The sequence below is a fragment of the Ursus arctos genome, unplaced genomic scaffold, assembly GCF_023065955.2.
Source record: "Ursus arctos isolate Adak ecotype North America unplaced genomic scaffold, UrsArc2.0 scaffold_5, whole genome shotgun sequence".
Lineage (NCBI taxonomy): Eukaryota > Metazoa > Chordata > Mammalia > Carnivora > Ursidae > Ursus > Ursus arctos.
Window position 1 is genome coordinate 65,994,670 of NW_026623067.1, and position 22,010 is coordinate 66,016,679.

At 34.3% G+C, this 22,010-nt stretch overlaps 1 protein-coding gene across 9 annotated transcripts in view; it reads left to right on the forward strand.

Annotated features, from left to right (window-relative positions):
* The window catches only part of XRCC4 (X-ray repair cross complementing 4), a 270,818-nt gene that overhangs the window by 115,752 nt on the left and 133,056 nt on the right, over positions 1–22,010 (forward strand). For all 9 annotated transcript variants that reach the window (XM_057307398.1, XM_044384061.2, XM_048221136.2 and 6 more), the window contains one exon: positions 20,838–20,985. In XM_057307398.1, coding sequence (XP_057163381.1) covers positions 20,838–20,985 — 148 coding nt within the window. The remainder of the gene's footprint in view (positions 1–20,837; positions 20,986–22,010) is intronic.

The following is a 22,010-nucleotide window of genomic DNA, read 5'->3' on the forward strand; positions in this document are numbered from 1 at the left end:
TGTTTCTAAGAATCCAAAATAAGTAATACAGGTGTACGAAAACCAGTCGTTCTACTTAAGTGGCATCGCATGAATGTCCCACAAGACTTTCAAAGAGTGCTTCATTCACTGTGTTAAAAATTCAGTAAAACAAAGTAAATAACTTAAGAAAATAAAAATTTGAGTTGTAAGTTTTTTGAGTTAATGCACTTGTTCAGTCATTTCACTCATATTACTAATTTTAAAATCTAAGAAGCACAACATAATTTTACACCAGTCTGTTTCTTTTGTAATGAATATAATGGATAGGTGAATTAATTTTGTTAAATAGAATAATATTTTTCCAGTCCTAGTTCACTAATACTTTTTGCCTCTCACCTCAGAAGAAAAGTCTCTTTCAAAAGTGCCTTTTGCTGTAAGATAACGTTTTCAACTTTCCACTGAGACCCACAGTGAGAATATATTTCGTTTCAGCTGAGAATACACATTTGTCTCTCTGTGTATGTAAAGCTGACACACGCGTTTCATGAGACACTACTTACCCTGTTATATCTCATGAACTCTGATATTCCCTAACATATTTTATTTTTTAAAATCCAGCTTTTGCACTACTAGATGTTTACCGAAAGGGTATAAAAATACTGATTCGAAGAGGTGCATGCATCCCAATATTTATAGCAGCATTATCAGAATAGCCAAATTATGGAAGAGTCCAAATGTCCATTGACTGATGAATGGATAAAGAAGATGTGTTGCGTGTAAACACACACACACACACACACACACACACACACACACAGGAATATTACTCAGCCATCAAAGGGGATGGAATCTTGCCATTTGCAACAATGTGAATGGAGCTAACGTGTATTATGCTAAGTGAAATGAGTCAGAGAAAGACAAATATCATACGATTTCACTTATGTGTGGAATGAATATAGGGGAAGGAAGAAAAAAAATGAGGGAGGCAAACCCTAAGAGACATATAGAGAACAAACTGAGGGTTGCTGGAGGGAGGTAGGGGATGGGCTAAATGGGTGATGGGCATTAAGAAGAGCACTTGTTGGGATGAGCATTGGGCGTTATATGTAAGTGATGAGTCACTAAATTCTCCTCCTGAAACCAGTATTACTCTATATGTTAACTATCTAGAATTTAAATAAAAACTTGAAATAAAAATAAAATAAAACCTGGTTACCACCCACTTAATTTATTTTATAACTTACTAATGGGTCATGACCTGCTCCAGACATTATTTGACTCCTTAATCTCTTTTAGTGTCTTGCTTTATTGATGCTTATTGTTTCACCTCCACGGAGTCTCTTTTATGAAATTGTAAGCATGTTCAGTTATCATTTATCTTAAAACAGAAAACTTTTCTCTCTTACTTTACTCATTTAAAAATTATTACTGAATCTAACCTTCATTTACTTCCAGATTTCTAATATCTATATATAATCAATACTTGCTATTTCAACATTCCCGTCACCTTGACCCTTTTCCCTACACTTAGCAGTCTTGTTCAAAATCAGTTCCCTCGATAATAGCAAACACTTATATAATGGTAAATATGCCAGGCTAAGTACTTTACAAATAGTAACATATTTAACTTGAAACTACAGTATAAAGTAAGTAGTATTATTATAACAGTGAGATTCAGTAGCTGGCTCAAGGTTATCAAGATAATAAGCAGGGAAACCTGGTTTCAAATCCAGGTATCATATATAGCTCACTCTTAAACTAATTTCTATAACACCACATTGCTGTTTATATTTTTCAACAAAGATATATTTATACCCTCCTCGTCCTGATATATCATTTCCATTCAAAATCAATCTTACCAGCTTTAAAGGCTGAGAGGTAATACTGGAGTAATAGTGTAGAAGTAGCAGTAGTTGGTAAGTGGTCTGTTTTTGTTTTTGTTTTTTTAAAGATTTTATTTATTTGACAGAGAGAGAGACAGCCAGTGAGAGAGGGAATACAAGCAGGGGGAGTGGGAGAGGAAGAAGCAGGCTTGCAGCAGAGCAGGGAGCCCGATGCGGGGCTCGATCCCAGGACCCTGGGATCATGCCCTGAGCCGAAGGCAGACAATTAACGACTGAGCCACCCAGGTGCCCCTGACTATATGCTTGTCTTTCCTCTAGGGATAAGAATGATGTCTTACTGGATATGGTGTCATTAAGTTTATTTCACAATGATGAGGAGGTTGGTTGAATGCCCATTAAAAATGAAAATATATTCAAGGGTATATTGGTTTGCTAAGGCTGCCATAATAAAAGACCACAGCCTGGGTGGCTTAAATGACAGAAATATGTTTTCTCACCATTGTTGAGGCTGAAGTCCAAGATCAGGGTGTTGGCAGGTATAATTTTTCATGAGACCTCTCTCTCGGCTTGCAGATGGTTGCTCTCTAGCGGTGTCCTCACATGGCCCTTTATTTTTGTGTGAACATTCCAGGTGTCTCTCTGCTTATAAGTAGAGCAATCATATGGGAATAGGGCCCACTCATATAACATCAGTAAATCATAATTACCTCTTAAAGACCCTGTCTGTAAATACAGTCACATTCTGAGGTGTATTGCGGGTTAGGACTTTATTATATGAGTTTTCGGGGGATACAGTTCCGTGTTTAACAAGGAGTTTCTTAACCATTAAAAGGACAATCAATTGTACACAGTTACCCTGGAAAAGACTTGAATCAATTTAGTGAAAATGAGAGCTAGCAAAAAGATACCGACAGAGTATTGATCCTGAATACTGACATCAGCAGGATAAAGGAGGCAATAGATTAGGAAATTGGAAGCACATTTTAATGATGTGTAGGAAGGAAGGACAAAGAATAGTGCCCTTTTGTTGACCTAACCAGCCTCCTTAGGTGTAAGCAGAAAGTTAATGTTCAGGGTTCTGAATAGCTTACATCTTTGCTGTGTGCCTGCCACTGAGAAAGTCTAAATTAATAGAGAGGGGAGTAAACAATACTGGGGATGTGGCAGATGAAGGCTCTTAGAGCATCTCTTTTTGAGATGATGTGCAAAGTTAAAATGTTTTGTTTTTTTTTTTTTACAAATGAAGGTGTATTATTAACTTAAAGATGTTATTTTTCTGTAATTCTAAGAACTGTACTCTTTTATAATGGTCAGTGTAGTGAATATAACTCGTGTACTCAAAGTATTAATGATTTCTTCCTTATTTTAGATCACATTTTCCTATTCTACATATTTAGTAATTTTTTATTATATACTGGGCATTATGGTTTCTATGTTGTTGAGAGTCTGGAATCTGTTGTCTTCCTTTAAAGAATGTTGAGTTTTGTTCCAGCAGGTAGTTAATTTATTGGCAAATAAACATGATCTTTTTTTTTTTTAATATTAAGCTTGTTTTGGGGGTGGATGTAGACCTTTTAGGGGTATCAGCTGAATGCTTAGCATTTTCAGCATGGTATTTTACACAGTCAGATGTTCTGTATCTCCTAGTATATGTAACATTTGGAATTCTATTCAGCTCACAGCTCTGACTCCTCCGTAGCTATTTTCTGCTGGGCCTTACGGTCTTGCATGTGCCAGCTTATTATTCATCTAACAACTTAAGATCACCCCTTTTGGGGCTCATTTTTGTGTGTAGTTATCTCTTTTCCAGTATCTTGTCCTGTAGATTCCAACTATTTCAACAGCAGTAAACTCTAATTGCTGCTTCTTCAGTTGAGTGAAATCATTGTGTTCTCCTTGGGCTCCATCTACCTCCCTGTACTGAGGTCCAGAGAATGCCACCAGTCAGAAAGAGTGATTCTCAGCTCGTCTGTTGTGTTTCCTTTCTTTCCGGAGACATTGTCGTACGTTGACTGTTGTCCAATGTTGAAAACCAGTAATTTCTTCTTGAGAAATTGAAAACATCTTAAACATGAGTTTTGATAAAATTAAATTCAGCTGTATAAAAGTTGTTTTTTGCTGAGGTCAATTTTATATATTCATACTAACTTCACTACTGTTTTGAGGAAGTTAAACATGGCTATATATTAGCAACATATCAAAGATATATCACACCAGCTTGAAACATTAACGTAAAATACTTTATAAAAGCCCCATCCTGAGAAGGAGCAGCATGTTAAAATCACTTGTGTTCAGAAAAGTGTTCTGAGAATGGTTCTGTTAAAGGAAGTTTGTTTTCTTAGCTTTTGATGTCCTCGGGTAACAAAATCAACATTCTTCTGTATTTAATGAAAATAGGTTTGGAAATAGCAATAGGTGTTTTGGTAATAAAAAACTATTCATGGCTTAAATCGTTAGGGTGCCCTATTTTCTTTATTATAATTACTGAAACAAGAGATTTTGAAATTAATCTGTTGCTATATAGATTTGAAGAAGGAAATTGAGGACATGGCCTTATTGATCTTTAGACTTATGTGTAGCATAACAATTTGGAGTTAATAGATTTTAAAATAATTTATTATCCAAAAACAAAGCAGAAACATGTAGGTACTAGAAACCTAGAAATATCATTTTTATTGTCATCACAGAAGTAACACATTAATACATATAAAGTAAATGAGAAGTTAGTGACAAATTCCTTTTTGAATAATTGTATAAGGTTTTTTTCATGACTGTAAATATTTATTTAAATTTCCAACTTTATGTTTTTTAACTTTCCAATTTTAAAATGTTCATTTGATAAGAGGAATAATTGTTTATCTAAAAAAATGAACTTGGATGAAGTAAATAATTTTTTGAAAGACATTTTAAAATATTCCATTTGATCAGAGAAGGAAAAAATACAAATTAATTTTAGATAACATTTTTTAAAAATTTCCTTTTCTTCTCCCTCCTTTTCTTTCTCCATCTCTGCTCTTCACCCTTTCTCTTTTTCTCTCCTCCTATGGGCTTTCTTTTTCTATTTAAAAAAGAAATTAAGATCTAATATTATTGTGTATTTTGTGATCTAAAGAAGAAAGTTCAAGTGTAGGTCTCCCAAAGCAGTGAGACAGTTATTAGTTATCTGGATAATGCTGGTAGAGCTTCCAGTTACTTTTCTGAGAGATGACATTTGCGTTTTGCCAGTTTGTCTGGATAATTGCCTGTAAGTCCTCATTCTCCGTAACTGTAGAGGCATGTTATTAAGATGTATTTACACCATCCTTTTGACCAACCTTTATCATTTATGATTGAATTGCTTACTCTTCCTTACTTGTGCTCTTTCTACTTCCTTAAATTTAGCATTCAAGGCAGTCATTTGAGTGTCATGATAACTCGCTGGTAGCCAAGGTCTAGCTCTTGTCAAGATCTTAAATTTTGCATGATTATATTTAATGTTATTGCTAAATAAGTATTGACAGTGTACAATATGAAACCACTTTAAATAAAAAAAATTAAACTTTGTAAATTTTTAATTTCCATCTACACCTTTTAAAAAATATACCAAATGTTAAAGGAATTTTTTTTAGCAATGTATTTTCCATTTAATTATTGTTTCTGGACAGTGTATTTTCCATTTAATTATTGTTTCTGGGTTATTATCCCTTTATAGGTAGAGATTGTGTCTATTAATTTTTTAAAGGGTAGTTTTATAATATTGTATAAAGTGCAGGTATCTAAACTATTAGAGTTGGCATCAAAGATGATATGCAGAAGAAGGTAGGTATTTTTTGTTTCTCTTGAATCAGTACCTGAATCAGAAGGTTAAGCAAAAATTTTGTGCTGATTCCACTCTAAGAAAATAACATCAGCTTTTACTCAAATGATTTATGAACTCATTAAATTTATCTTTTTCCTCTGCAATTCAAATTGTTCAAATAAATCCAGTGGCAATTATGTAGACAGTGAGTTTAAAGCACTTTGCATAGGCATCCACAGTAATTCTGTGACCTACAGGAAGTATGTTATTGTCTGTTAAATACTGATTCTTGAAGGTCCCTATTTCTTTTACTCTAGTGTTTCTGCATTTTCTCTATCAAGTTATTTATCCTAGTTTCTTCCCAGTTATTTTTTTCCCCTGTTTTTGGCGTTAGTTAGGAATAATACTTTTCACTTTTACTTAGAGCACTTATAAATTTTTATTTTCATATATGTGTGTGTGTGTGTGTGTGTGTGTGTGTGTGTGTATGTAGATCTGTATATCTGTCTATATGAACAGTAACGCACATGTATCCCTTTTTTCTGCTTCTGTATTTTCCCAGCTGTGTTATGATAACTTCCCCTGTGTTACTTGTTTTTGGGCTAAGATATCTGGTAACCATTATATACAAATAATATACTCCTTTGTACAAGGTCAGAATATGCTCCACAAGGGCATTTTCAATGCCAACTCTAATGTAATGTCTTAGGTTTTGAATTCAGTGTTTGCTTTATAACGAATATTACTGGCTTTTTTTTTTAATAAGTTACATTTATGGATAAACGAATAGGTCAAACTGTTGTTATTTTTGCTTGTTTATATTTAACTATAAAAGTTTTGCTGTCTTTTAGATTTTATTTTATTCATAAAATCTTGAGTATTTTCCTTCTATTTTCATTGAGAAATAATATTTTGAATACATACAATATACTGGGCGATATGGATCATTTTTCTAAATGGCAGTTTATTATGTAATAATTACAAATATCAAAATGTGGGGATACATATAGCATCTACTTCAAAGGAAAGATGTTCTTATGTCAGTAGTTCTATATTTTTTTCATTTTATACAAAATTCTAATGCCTAAGAAATTCTAGCCCTTTATAGTAGCAGGTTGTCCATTTTAATTCATATCTAAGCATTCTGGTAAATTCATATGTGAAAAATCTTATTTTATGAATTTCAGGGAGAGTAAAATGTATAACTCTGTGAGACCTACTATGCTGTGATATCCCCCCATTTCATGACTAAAATACCTTAAAAAATTGAAATTTGGACTTACTAGTCATTTATGAATTATAGTGGAGTAGCATTTTATATACACACACACACACACACACACACACACATATATATGTGTATATACACAGACATACTTAATTGATCCTTAGTTAGCTATATTTTCTAGGTAAATATAAATTTTACCAGGAGTGAAGAAACTTATATTTTTAAATAGTTCTGCCACTTGCCTGCTATTCCACTTAATGACCACTGGTAATGGATGAAATCAAGCCTGACAGGAGTTAATATCAGCAGGAAAAACTTATGAACAAGTATGAGTAACTTTAAGACATGGGGCTATTGACAAAGAAATGGTAAGCATTATTTAGGTAGCCAAGCAAGTAAGGTGATTATCTTCATCCAGGAAAGAAAACAGTGAAAAATTAATTGGGAACCATAGAGAAATCTGACTAAGGAAGCATTAGAGGAACTGATATGTCTTCCATGGAAAATTAAAACGACAACATTGAGCTAAGAGGGCTAGCAGGTCAAATCTTTCTATACTGATGATGTGGTTAGGTTATTGAAGGCCTTATGTAATTTTTTTTTCCCAAAATACAATTTTTCTACAAAACTGCACACTGGTAGTCATGAAATATTTAGGCATGAGTATTATCATACTGCAGAATTATATATACTATGTATTATTACATTTAAGTCAATTTAAGGAATTTTCAAGGGTAGTTTTGATTAACTGCCATATGCACTGACTTTACAATAAGTTTCAACCCCACTGTGTATATTATTCCGTAGGAGACCCAGAACAGTTTTCCATACTCCATTTTTCTAAGTCTGTGACCTATCCAGCAGTTACAGGATTAGTAAAAGATGCTGTGGCAGCACAGAGGAGGGACATCTAACCAAGACATCTAAGGCTTCCTGACACAGTGAAATCTTTACTAAGATACCAAGAACAGGTGAGAGCCAGCCAGTTGAGTGGTAGGTGGTAGAACACTATATCTGGTAGAAAATCATATGTTCAAAGTCCAAGAGGAGAGAGAGGGAGAGAATGATACATCAAACAGTAAGGTTGTAAAAGTAAGCTGAATCAGGAAAAGAAAGATGTTAAATTGCATTAGTGAGTTTTATCTTTGTCCTCAAGGTAGTGAACAAGGACATGACTTGATCAGATTCACAGTTTTAGAAAAATTCTCCTAGATGTTTTCTAGGGAATGAATTGTAAATGTTTTAGCTACTTATAAGCTATAGCAATAATCTAGGGAAGGGATTATGGAAATACTGTGGATGCAGAGAATTTCTGGAAAGCTTAAGAGCCTTTTAGGGAGTGCTCATTGGAGTGCAAGATGAAGTTTTGGAAGGCATCAAGAATGATTCCCTGTTTGGCTTTTGGGAAGTTATGGGATAGTGGCATTATACAGGCTTTGTCCTGAGATTGCACATTACTAAGCATGTTGAAAATGAGAAGTTAAAACATTGCCAGCAGTGATTGCTAACAGTGATTCTAAAGCTTGCCAAACAAGCTTCATATAGAAAATCTAATTTAAAGGGTATACATTCATAATAAGCTATAATAAATTGCCCCGTGTTATTGTCTTTGTCAAATGAATGCTTAAAATTATTTTGGTGTTGTTTGTCTAATTTTGAGTTTAAGGCAAAAGAATATACAATTATTTGTTTTAGAATAAAAAATTAACAGGATTTTTATTGAAAAATTTAAAAAAATCTATAAACAAAAATTCCTTAAGTTGCCCATTAAAAACAAAAGTATAATGTAAAGAAAAGCATGTGGATGTTTGGAAATAAAATTTCTGAAAAACTTTCTCGTTTGGGAAGCCATTTAATCCAATACTAACTTATTAAAAGTGCCTAAAAATGGCCTTAGAGTACATTTAGTTTTTCTTCTCAAATTCAGATTAATACGAGATAATCATTTTTAAAAAGCATAATGAATTATTGAATCAGGACTCTTTTTTTGTCTTGTTTGTTTTTTTGAGTCTTGTTGATGTCCAGTGTTACATTAGTTTCAGGTGTACACCGTAGTGATTTGATAAGTTTGTACATAATGCTATGCTCACCACAAGTGTAGCTACCATGTGTCCCCATACATTTGCTATTACAGTATCGTTGTATTCTTTACTCTGTGCTTTTTATTCTTGTGTCTTATTTATTCCTTAACTGGAATCCTGTATCTCCTTCTCCCTTCATCCATTTTGCACAACTCCCACCCACCTTCCCTCTGGCAACTGATCTCTGTATCTGTAGGTTTGATCCTGCTTTTCGTTTGTTTATTCTTTTGTTGTTGTTGTTCCACTCATAAGTGGAATCATATGGTATTTGTCTTTCTCAGTCTGAGTTGCTTCACTTAGCATAACACCCTTCAGGTCCATCCATGTTGTCTCAAATGGCACCATCTCATCCTTTTTTATAGGTGTGTAATAATTCTGTTATACACATAACACACACACACCCCACATTTTCCTTATTCATTTGGCTATTGATGGACTCTTAGGTTGCTTCTGTATCTTGGATATTGGAAATAATGCTGCAATAAACATAAGGGTGCATGTATCTTTTTGAATTAATGTTTTCATTTTATTTAGGTAAGTACCCAGTAGTGGAATTATTAGATTATATGGAATTTCTATTTTAATTTTTTTGAAGAACCTCCATACTATTTTCCACAGTGGCTGCACTAACTTACATTCCCACCAGCAGTGCACAAGGGTTTCTTTTCCTCCGCATCCTCACCAACACTTGTTATTTCTTGTCATTTTGATTTTAGCCATTCTAACAGGTGTGAGGTGATCTCTCGTTGTGGTTTTGATTTGCATTTCCCTGATGATAAGTGATGTTGAGCATCTCTTCATGTGTCTGTTGGCCATCTTTATGTCTGGGAAAATATCTATTCAGGTCCTCTGCCCATTTTTAAATCAGATTGTTTGGGTGTTTTTGGTGCTGAGTAGTTTAAGTTGTTTATATATTTTGGATTTTAACCCCTTTTTTGGATATATCATTTGCAAATATCTTCTATTCAGTAGGATGTCTTTTTTTCATCGATGGTTTACTTTGCTGTGCAAAAGCTTTTTATTTTGTTTTAGTCCAAATAACCTATTTTTGCTTTTGTTTCCCTTGCCTTAGGAGAGGTATCTAGAAAAATGTTGCCGCAGCTGATGTCAGAGAAATTACTGCCTGTGTTCTCCTCTAGGATTTTCGTGGTTTCAGGTTTCACATCTAGGTCTTTAATCTATTTTGAGTTTATTTTTGTGTATGGTGTTAAAGAGTGGTCCAGTTTCATTCTTTCACATGTAGCTATCCAGTTTTCCCAGCACCATGTATTTCAGGGCATTTTTTATACCGAAAGTAACTGTTTAGTCTCACTTCTCCACACCTAATTTTATAGATTAAATTAAAAACCCTCCTAGAATTGCCTATAGTCATTTTGTCAGGGATAAATAGTAACATGTAGGATCCTTCGGAAGTATTTTATTAACTCAGTATAAACATTATCTTAGTTATTTGACTGCTTGGCAGAGAATTTTTTTTTTAATCCTTAATAAAAGTATTGCCTTAATTACATTTGGCTTGAAAGCTAGTTGGGACACGGATCTTTTTGGAAGGCAGCTATGCTTACCACTATACCACCAACGCATCACGGATCTTTTTGAAAATCTTTCCATAGTTTTCAAGGAAGCCTCTGAAGTTTAGCCTCGTATTTGCCTTTTTACAGAACCACTACGAACTGGCTAAATTACACCACAAAGGTATTAATCTTATTATAAAGGAATTTAAAGACATGCAAATAGAGTCCTTTTTCTTAATGTATCAAAATTATTTCAGAATTTCCTAAGATTAAGCAGATATTGGGAAAATGAAGTGGGAAAGTATGTCATCTCACATAAACTCAGTCAAGTCCTTCTTACCCCTGTTTAAAATATTTAAAGTGACGGTCTGTGATTTAGATCAGTGATTCTTATCTACCCATTTCACTGTTTAAGTATGCAGCACTTCATTTTTGCCACTTTCATCCTATTCTGATTTTGACTTGCTAGTTAAACTAGTGGTCTTGTCCTAGCTCTAACCAGTTAACTCAGAGTCACTGTAGATAATTTGCTGGTACTACATTATTTAAAACTGAAATATTCCTTATATTATTTCTTTAAAACAGGTTCACATTTCATTTGTTATCTGATTTTTCTTTATTCATACCAGTTCAATGAAATCCTAAACTCTGTAAAAAGTCTAGGTTTTATTAAAAGTTGACCCAAATTTAAAAAAAAAATGAAAATTTCAAAAACCTTTCAGTCTCTATGAAGAAAACACCAAAAAATGCCTTCCATGGACAGAAAACTATACCTGACTCATGGACAACAATGAAGGCTTTATGTTGAGTCCAAACATTTCATGACATAGGTCACAGGCAGAGGCCACTTAACGAAGCTGGTGAAAGCTGAAAAATTGTAGTTTTGTTTTCTGGAAACTCATTAACCATTAAAATTGCTTTCCAGTGTTTGTTATTTTTAACTACAAAATGATATCAGTTGAAGGCTAATGTTGTTCTTTCATAAACTGCTTTTCCTCACTGATATTTTTCTTTTCTTAACGTTAGCTGGACTGGCAGCAGCAAGCATAGCTAATCAGTGGTATAGGATTTTACATAGATTTGAAATAATTTTTAAGAAGTTATTTGTTAACGTCGTTAGTATTTAAGCATTTATATCAGTCGACTGATATTTATTGATGGGTTACTATGTGTTTAGAGACCCAGCTAGTCTGTCTTGTACTAACAGTGAATAAGACAAACTCAGCCCCTGCCTTCATGGAGCTTAAAGTATTAGATAAATTATTACAGTGTGATGAAATCTAAGGATGTTGTGGGGCCATGTTAAGAACTACCCAAAAAGGTCACAGTGTAGTTTCAATTTAGAAATGCTCTTTGAGGTGTGCCTGAGAGGCTCAGTCAGTTACACTTCTGCCTTCAGCTCAGGTCTTGATCCCAGGGTCCTGGGATCCAGCCCCTCATCAGGCTTCCTGCTTAGCAGGGAGTATGCTTCTCCCTCTCCCTCTGCCCTTACCTGCCCCCCACTCGTGAGCTCACTCCCTCGCTCTGCCCTCTCTCTCAAATAAATGAATAAAATCTTTAAAAAGAAAAGAAATGCTGTTAGAGTTCATTCTTGAAGATCCTGATACTTAATTTTAAAATGTAGTCTTTTCTTGTCAGTTTACTCAGAGTGAGCTAGCCTTTTAATTTTCTCTTTTGGGATTTCTACTTCAGAGCCATCTGATACTGATGATTATCCTTTCAAAAGAAATATCCATATAAGAAGAAAAATAATATAAGAAATCAAGTTATAATTAGTGCTTAATAATGGAAAAGAAAAATTGAAGCTTCACAGATTAATTTGGAAAAATATAATAAAAGGTTGGAAAGCTGCACCTACTTTAGAATTTTCAAATTAGTTCCTTTATAATTGCTTATGTGACTTACGGTTTTCTTGCAAATTGTAGTGTCCTTCTGCTTTCCTCAACTGTAAACTTTTTGAATACCTAGTGGTGGTATCTTCCGGATAGTCCTCGACACATAGAAAACCCTTAATATGTGTTGAATAACTGAAAGAATGAATGACTCATTAAGATTTAAAGAATTGAGTTCATTTGGTATTAAATTTTTTAAAAGTATTTTTTAAAAATCACGTTGTTTTGTTAGGTGCAGAATAATACTCAATATAAATTAATTTTTCTTAAATGCTGTGAATACTTCTAGAGTCTGTACTTAATCTTTAGCGGCCCACCCTGCCTCTGACATTGAGAGTATTGGATTTCCAAAGATGACCCTAATGTCAGTAGGTATTTGTCATTAAGTTTCATTTCCAGCTGTGTTGGCTAAAAGAGGGGCCTCACTTTTGGAAAAGTATATATATATGTGAATACACGCACACACACACACACACACACACACTCTTTTAAGTGTTTAATATGATGTTAATTATCAGTTTACTTGGTGATTGCTGAATAATAAGTTAAACCATTGACCTTTTGTGTAAGGTGGTCATCATTTATTCAGATTAGATTGTGGAAACTGGGTAGCAGCTGATTATAGATTTGAAAAAGGACTCTTTGATGAATGGTGAGGGAAAATAATGTTTGCTTAGTTGGTCAGATTAGAAATTTCCTACCTCCAGATAGCCCACTTTAAGATACTGCTCATTGAAGTATGGTGTGACCTACCTTATCTTACTTAGCTTTTTTTTTTTTTTTTCTTATCTTTATACCTGCCAGTAAGACAAACTACAGAACATGAAGGAGCTCAAGTCATTGGTTTGTTGTTTTCCCTGCTGAAAGAAATAGTGTTTTGGGGGTTTTGTTTTTGTTTTTGTTTTTAAAGTTTCGGATTTACTTAGGGTAGTATGTAAAGGTTTCGATTTGGGTTTTCCTCTCAAAATCTTACATCTTTTGAAATAAAAAAGAATAACTTATTGAATGTAAACAATAAAACATTTGTGAAATTAATAAATGAATAAAATAGTGAAAAACAGCCATAGCAGACGGGCTATTGTATATTCATAACAGATAATAGTTCCATGATGTATTTTGAGTTTAGAAAACCATGAATTCATCTTACTTTGATTTTTTTATTGTTTTACTTTTATATCTCTATTATGCTATAGATGGTAGCCTGACAGTTCTTCAAATTAATCTAAATTCATCTCGACTTGATCTTTTATAAGGATACACACACTTTTGTTAATAATACTTAAATGCTGAAATCAAATATTTCCGACAGTGTGATTTATAAAACATTTTATCTCATTTAATCATGTCAGAAATCATGGTTAAAATATGTTTCTCATCTTAGAAACTTAAACTCTGTAATATGTCCAAGGTAAATGGCAGAACTAGGGATCCAGACCCAGGTCTTCTGATTCTACTTTTCTCTACACCTCATTTAGAAGGCCATAAGTAAATAAGTTTTGATTTAAAAAAATAAAATATATGTTTGAAAAAAAGAGTTCAAGTCTTCATATTTCTCATTATAACACTATTGGGTAATATATTAGAGATATATCAAAGTATAAGGCATAGCCTCTAGCTGTAGGGTGTTCATAGTCCTTGATCTAATTGAAGAAAAAAGAGATATACATAAAAAGAGAATAACAAAATAAGACCATATGTGTGAAGTGAGTGGTTCAGACTGTAAGCCTCTCAGAGAAAGGAGAGATTGCTCTGAATAGGAACTACTGGCGATGACTGAAATGACCAAAGTGGGCTGTGCTGGAAGGGAACACATAGTTGAGCCAATAGTTTACCAGGTAGTTTAACTCATGGGATTTATGCAGATTGCTGGCAGTTTAGCCAACAATGTCATTTTGTCTGGACATTGAGACATTGAGAGTACGCAGGGAGGCCAACACTGCCTCTCATGTCTAAAATACTACTGCCAAACTCCTGCAGTTCTTCTGTCAGATGAGAAGAAGTGTGGCTTTCTGTGGAGCCACCTTTCACAATAACAAGGCTTGTGTAAAGATTCCTCATTTTCTAGATTCAGTGAACCTAAAGAGAACTTGAAATTCATCCCACAGCTCTGCCCATCAGTGTTTCAGCTGTATTAAGTTCGTTGGCAATAGTTTTTTTTCTTCTCTTTTGTTTTCTTTTTTAAAAAAATTCCTGGAAATGGTGAAAGACACGTTGTCATGACAGAGGCTGATGATAATAGTAAAAACTGAGAATTCTGGAAGAGAAATCTCAGGGACAAAAGAAAAACTGGTCAATATTGAATTCATAGTCTTTGGCCTGGAATTGAAAGGTTGCAAATTCATTTAGCATACCTCTTTTTCCCTCTCTGCTCCTTCCCTGCTGCCCATACTTATCCAGTCATTTTCTGTATCTTTTGCTCATGAACACTGCTCCAGCCAGGCCACATTCCTTCTCATTACCCATTGAACATTTGCTGTTCTTTTCCAACTCTCTTTAAGTTCTTTTTCATACGTAAAATGAGTATGTACAACTGGGTAGACTTAATATGAATTGATTTTTTTCCCTTAAAAATGGGATGCAGTACTTGAAAGTGAAAACTTCAGTTGTTGCCCTTAAAAATATGTAAGGTTATGAATAATATAGACAATTTGGAAGTCCCATGTTTGACTTCATAGATACAGATAGAAATACAGATTTATTTCAGATCCCTTCTGCTGAATATAAAATGGCTTTGCTTGTTTGGAGACCCTGAATCATTTTTCACAGGATCCAATATCGAAATAGAAATAAAGTATCCAGCATCAAGACCAAATGAAGTAAGACCAAACATTAGCACAAGTAAAGGTTAGAGGCAGGATGGGTGGAAATTTGAGGACTGCTTGAGATGAGCAATGTATTACTTAGGCACCAGGTATGGGACTTGTGCCTCTTTTTCCTGGTTTCTGGCACTGAAGGGTGGAGAGGAAAGGATAGGATGGAAACTTTTCCCTTTATTAAAGTCTATATAAATATTACCAAAACTTCTTTTAAAGGAATTTATGAATTAAGAGAATCTATTATAATACAATTTGCTATTACGTGTATGTAATAAACTGAAAGGAAAACTTTCCCACAGTACAAAGACAAACCAAAAAAGATATATTTAGTTTAAACAGTAATTAACTTATATGCTAGCCCTTTTCCCTCATGACAGTGTTACAGAGAGGCTACCCCGTAATTGTCAAGAGAAAGGAATATAAATGGTGCAGTGAACTGACCTGAAACATGTGATTATACACAATTTAGGTTCTTTGTGGTAAATAATGGTAGATACCAAGAAGCATGAAGTATGAGGATAATAATAACAAATTATCAGATTAGGTTTTCCCACACGCACAATTATCAACTTAATATGTACTAACAAGTAAGCACAAAATAATTCATAAACCTGTTCTGTAAACTTGAAGAAGTTCCAGCTGTTTGTCTTTTTAGGAATCTCAGTCACACTCTTGTATAAAAAGTTCACTTTTGGCAAATAAAAAGATTCCTGAGGCAGAAGTGATGATTCTTCCTGACATCAGGCTACCAGTTGTCCAGAGTTCACAACTGGACACAAAACCACTTAAAAATTTAGCACAGGGTGTCATCTCCAAGATTAAGTAGACCTCAGTGGGTTATAGCCTCTTTGTAAAATGTTGGAGAGTATCTCTAAAATATTTTAGTCAACTCATATATCTGGAGTGCATTTAATTTCCACTCATGAGAGCCCTATGCAATATTCATCATGCTTGTTTTCATGCCTTATGTTTACTAAGAGACACACATTTTTGTCATTTACTATACTAATTAATAAATTATCAATCATTGATATGCAAATAACAAAAGTCCTTCTAGTAGCCACCTCAAGAGTATGGACTTTAGTTTTAGAATCTCAGCAATCTGCTCCTGGGCTGTGCATTTTTTAAAAAATTATTTAAGTTCAATTTAATTGACATATAGTGTATTATTAGTTTCAGGGGTAGAATTTTGTGATTCATCAGTTGCATATAACACCCAGTGGTCATTACATTAAGTGTCCACCTTCATCCCCATCTGTTCATCTGTTTTGTTTCTTAAATTCCACATATGAGTGAGATCATATGATAATTGTCTTTACTGACTGACTTATTTCAGTTGGCATAATACCCTCTAGTTCCATCCATGTTGCTGCAAATGGCTAGATTTCAGTTTTCTGATGGCTGAGTAATATTCCATTGTGTGGTGTGGTGTGTGTGTGTGTGTGTGTGTGTGTGTGTGTATACACCTTATATCTTCTTTATCTATTCTTCTGTCACTGGACATCTGGGCTCTTCCCATATCTTGGCTATTTTGGACATTGCTCCTTTAAACATTGGGGTGCATGTGCCCCTTTGAATTAGAATTTTTGTATCCTTTGAATACCTAGTAGTGCAATTGCTGGGTCACAGGATAGTTCTATTTTTAACTTTTGGAGGAGCCTCAGTATTGTTTTCCAGAGTGGCAGCTCCAGTTTGTATTCCCACTGACAGTGTAGGAGGGTTCCCCTTTCTCCGCATCCTCGCTGACATCTGTTTTTTTCCGTGTTGTTAATTTTAGCCGTTCTGACTGGTGTGAGGTGTTATCTCATTGTGGTTTTGATATGTATTTCCCTGATGCCGAGTGATGTAGAGCAAAATCTTCATGTGTCTGTTAGCCATTTGTATGTTTTCTTTGGAGAAATGTCTGTTCATGTCTTCTGCCCATCTCTTGACTAGATTATTTGTTGTTTGGGTGTTATGTTTGATAAGTTCTTAATGGATTTTGGATACTAGCCCTTTATCTGATAAGACATTTGCAAATATCCTCTCCCATTCTGTGGGTTGTCTTTTGATTTTGTTGACTGTTGCCTCTGCTGTGAAAAAACTTTTTGCCTTGTGGAAGTCCTGATAGTTCATTTTTGCCTTCATTTCCCTTGCCTTTGGAGATGTGTCTAGCAAGAAGCTGCTGCGGCCAAGGTCAAAGAGGTTGCTGCCTGTGTTTTCCTCTAGGATTTTGATGGATTCCTGTCTCACATTTAGGTCTTTCATCCATTTCGAGTTTATTTTTGTGTATGGTGTAAGAAGTAGTCCAATTTCATTCTTCCACATGTGGCTGTCCAATTTCCCAACACCATTTATTGAAAAGACTGTCTTTTTTCCATTGGGCATTCTTTACTGCTTTGTCTAAGATTAGTTGAATATAAGCATTTGACAAAATACACCATCCTTTCTTGATAAAAACCCCCTACCATGTAGGGATGGAGGGACATACCTCAACATCGTAAAAGCCATGTATGAAAGACACACAGCAAATATCATCCTCAATAGAGAAAAACAGATCTTTTCCCCTAAGGTCAGGAACACGACAAGGATGTTCACTGTCACCACTGTTGTTTAACATAGTACTAGAAGTCCGAGCCTCAGCAGTCAGACAACAAAAAGAAATAAAGGGCATCCAAATCGGCAAAGAACAAGTTAAACTTTCAGTATTTGCAGACGACATGACACTCTATATAGAAAGCCCAAAAAAGACTCCACCAAAAAATTGCTAGAACTGATGACAGGAATTCAGCAAAGTCACAGGATAAAAAATCAACATACAGAAGTCAGTTGCATGTCTGTAGACTAACAATGAAGCAGAAGAAAGAGAAATCAAGAAATTGATCCCATTTATAATTATGCCAAAAACCATAAGATACCTAGAAATAAACCTAATCACAGAGGAAAAGGATCTCTGAAAAGTACAGAACACTTGTGAAAGAAATTGAGGAAGACACAAAGAAATGGAAAAGCATTCCATGCCCATGGATTGGAAGAGCAAATATTGTTAAAATGTCTGTGCTAACTGAACACAATAAAAAAAAAAAAATGTCTATGCTATCCAGAGCAGTCTACACATTCAGGGCAATCCCTATCAAAATACCATCAGCATTTTTCACAGAGCTAGAACAAACAATCCTAAAATTTATATGGAACTCGAAAAGACCCCAAATAGCCAAAGGAGCATTGAAAAAGGAAACCAAAGCTGGAGGCATCACAATTCTGGACTTAAAGCTGTGATCATCAAGACAGTATGGTACTGGCACAAAAACAGACACATCGATCAAGGCACCAGAGTAGAGAACTCAGAAATGGACCTTCAGCTCAATGGGCTGTGCATTTTTGTGTAGGTGCTAGCAACACCTGGGTTATAGCTCACCCTGACTGACAACGTACATTTAATTGCATTGTATTTTAAAGTAAATTCTAAACCTTATAACAAATAGTATAACCATATTACATATAAAACATGCTTTTGGTTGCCAGTGTGTTGTTAAGTCATTATTTGGAGTTTTGAAATGAATGGCAGAACTTTGTGATAACTTTATTCTTTTAAATTTTACCTTAACATTTTAATTTGAACAAATTTAACATTATTACCTCCTAGATGTCCAACATGTCATTAAATGCAATTTTTTTTTTTCATTTTTCAAGTCTATCTACAGGTGAAATGTCTTCTAACGTTCTTACTGCCTTTGTTTATAGGCAACCCTGTACTTTGTTAATTGCTTATGTGACTGAGTAAACCCTGGGTGAGAGCAGACTGGGGAAAAAATCAGGAAACCAGAGTTATCTTTTATAGTCATCTCGTGGCTTAATAAAATTAGAGAAGTTGTTCAGCTTGAATGTGTTCAGAGAAACACCCCTTGTTATCTACCCTTCTCTACTCCTAAAATAGTAATAGCTAGTAAAATAAGGTATGAGAAATGTAATAGAACTTATGTGCCCTAATGACTTAAATAACTTTGGAAAATAAAGCACCCTTTGATCAGTAACCAGTAAATATTTGATCAAGGAATACTTTATCCACTAAGGAGAAATATTTTTTAGTTGTCATATGATAAAATATCAACTCAAAGTCTGTGTAATTTGGTCAAGTTACTTAATCTCTCTAAAGCCTTGGTTTCTTCGAAGTAAAACGAAGGTAATAATAGTAAGTACTTCGCAAAGTTAAAGATTAATAAAATAATATGTGTAAAACCCATAGCAAAGTGTCTACCACATATGTTCTCAAAAATGATAGCCATTTCAAGGGGGGAAAAAGCACCCAAAGAAGACTTTCAAGCTCTCAATGGTATCCAGATGATCTCCGGTCACTCAGAGAAGCGTGGGCTGCAGCAAGCAAGAATTCACAATACAGGCTTTTCTTGTAGGACGTGATATATGTGTGCCTGACAAACCGCTCATTCTGCAGAATTGCACTCTAAAAATAATAGAGCCTATGGGGAAAAAGTTAGTGTTTAGTCAGACCACTCAAAATCTATGCAGCTTTACATTGTTGTTGTTAGTTCTCTAGTTACAATCCTAATGAAAATATTAATTCCATTAGTTCTCTCGCAACATTTGCACCCAACATCACAGTCCGCTAACCATTTGCATCACAATTTCCTCTCAAGTGGAGTAGATGGCAGTTACTGGATGCATTTGATTCTAATAGTTTCATGAAAATTAAACATCTGATTCAAGCTACAAGGAAAAACATCTTCACAGCTTCTTTCTGTAACAGGAAGCTTAACTGTTGAAAAGCGTAGGGTTCTTGACTCCACTCAACCAACCCCTATATGTGCTAAAGGAATTGACTTGTACAGGATTTTTGCCACTCATCTCCATCTTTTTTTTTTTTTTAGGACTTTGTACATTGTTAAGGCTTTCTCTTTAATTGGGATGAAAGCTTGCCCCGATCACCTTAAAATGTTAACATGTTAGACAAAAATCATGTGAACCAGCAAGATATCCAGAGTCCAAATTATATTGATATTGTTCATTATTTACCAATGGCAAAGGAGCTCTTTTATACAAATATGTATTTATATAAGTATACTGTGTATTAGATGAATGAATTCTGAACCCCCCTGAAGCTCTTTGGAACTAAGTTGTTCATAGAGAATAAAGGAATATAAATCAAACATGTTTCTCTTGTTGCTTCTGTTTCATGTATATCAAACACTTTTAGGGGTAGTTTAATGACTTAGTCACAGTAGAGACATCTGTTAGTGTTTTCTTACATTTTTCTTGTGCTTGTTCCCTGCAGTTGGCAGAAAAGTCTATGAAATTATCTCTGGATCACTAGCAGAAGTCCCCATTCCTGTTAATAATTACTGTTTAGTATCAATTTGATTTATCCTATTCCTATAGCCGTATTTACCCCCCCACCCCAACACCTTTTAGAGATGCCTCTAAGGCATTTCTGTCTAATTCTAGCACTGAAAGATCAAACTGTGCCTTTGATGTATTTGGGAGGGTTGTTGTGCAAGATAGGCAGAGACCTTTTGATCAAATTATTCCATGTGTATAATACACTTCATGTTTTATATTGGTATTAAAGTATTATAATCTAACTGGTTCACTTTGCCAAATCTTCATGAATTTTTGAAAAAGTTATGCTGTATTTTAAGAGTATCACTTCTTATCAATAAGTGCAACAAGTTCTTAGAAATTTTATGCATAATTTTGTTGAGTCACATTTTTATGTCATTTTATTTTAGCTACTTTAAGAGGAGATGATTCCATTATTTCAAGTCCTGATGTCATGGATATTGCACCAAGTAGAAAGAGGAGGCAGCGGATGCAAAAGAATCTTGGGACGGAACCTAAAGTGGCTTCTCAGGTTCATGGGCCTCAAGAAAAGGAGAAGTAAGTCATTTTATTTTTTGCCAAATGATGAAATCTCATTTAAAAAATCTAAAATCTGATCTCCAAAATTATATTTTTATTTCTGAGTTTACTTAAGGCTGTTTTTAAAGAACAAAAATTGTGATTTTTGGAAAGTGTAAAATGTTCGAATCAATGTATTTTCTCTGGTATTTGGTTAGTTCCTATTAATATTTAAAGCAGAAGTGCTAAAAATATAAGCAAAATGTTTTTTTCTTGTGGTTTTTATTGATTAATTAGAAATGGCGTGTAGATACTAAAAATATTAGAATCCAGCTTGTGTTCAGTAAAGTGTTTCAATCTAATTTACTGCTTTAAACAGACCCATATAGTATTTGAATTAGCTACTTGATTTGGTTATGCTTGGAATTTTCTCAAGTGGAAAGTCTCTTTCTAGTCCTCTGTTTCTTTCTATTAAATTTTGGACATGCTTTATTGTTAAGAGTTTTTCACTCTTTCATTCACATACCCTCCTTTGATCTGCATCCCAATTTAGTTGTAATGAGTTGAGGACTTGGGATAATTAACATTTTATTGTAGCAAAACAGTCAGCATTTATAAAGAATAACTATCAGTTGAATCCAAAACGAATGTGCACGTCATTTGTATGTTTGGATATATAAATGTGTGCCCTAGAAATTATTTCTTTTTCTCTACACTTTTTATTAACTTAGCGAATAGTTATTGGACAATATCCATATGACAAATGATATTACAGGTCACTGGTTTCACAGTGTGGAATGAGGACCCCTGGGGAGATCCAGAAGCTCATCCCTTCTTCAATTCCCTACTTGCGTGGACTATATTTCATATATTTCAATTAAAATAACATGTCAGATCTAATTGAATACAGGGGCTTATGAGACCAACTCTTTTCGTTCAAGCCAGCCATGAAACAGATAGGCAAAAGTGGAAAAGATTGCTCTCACCAGAGTTTTTATTTGGGAAGTATAATGATCTTTCCTAAAGAATATGATATTCATGTTATTATATACTGGGTTTTATTG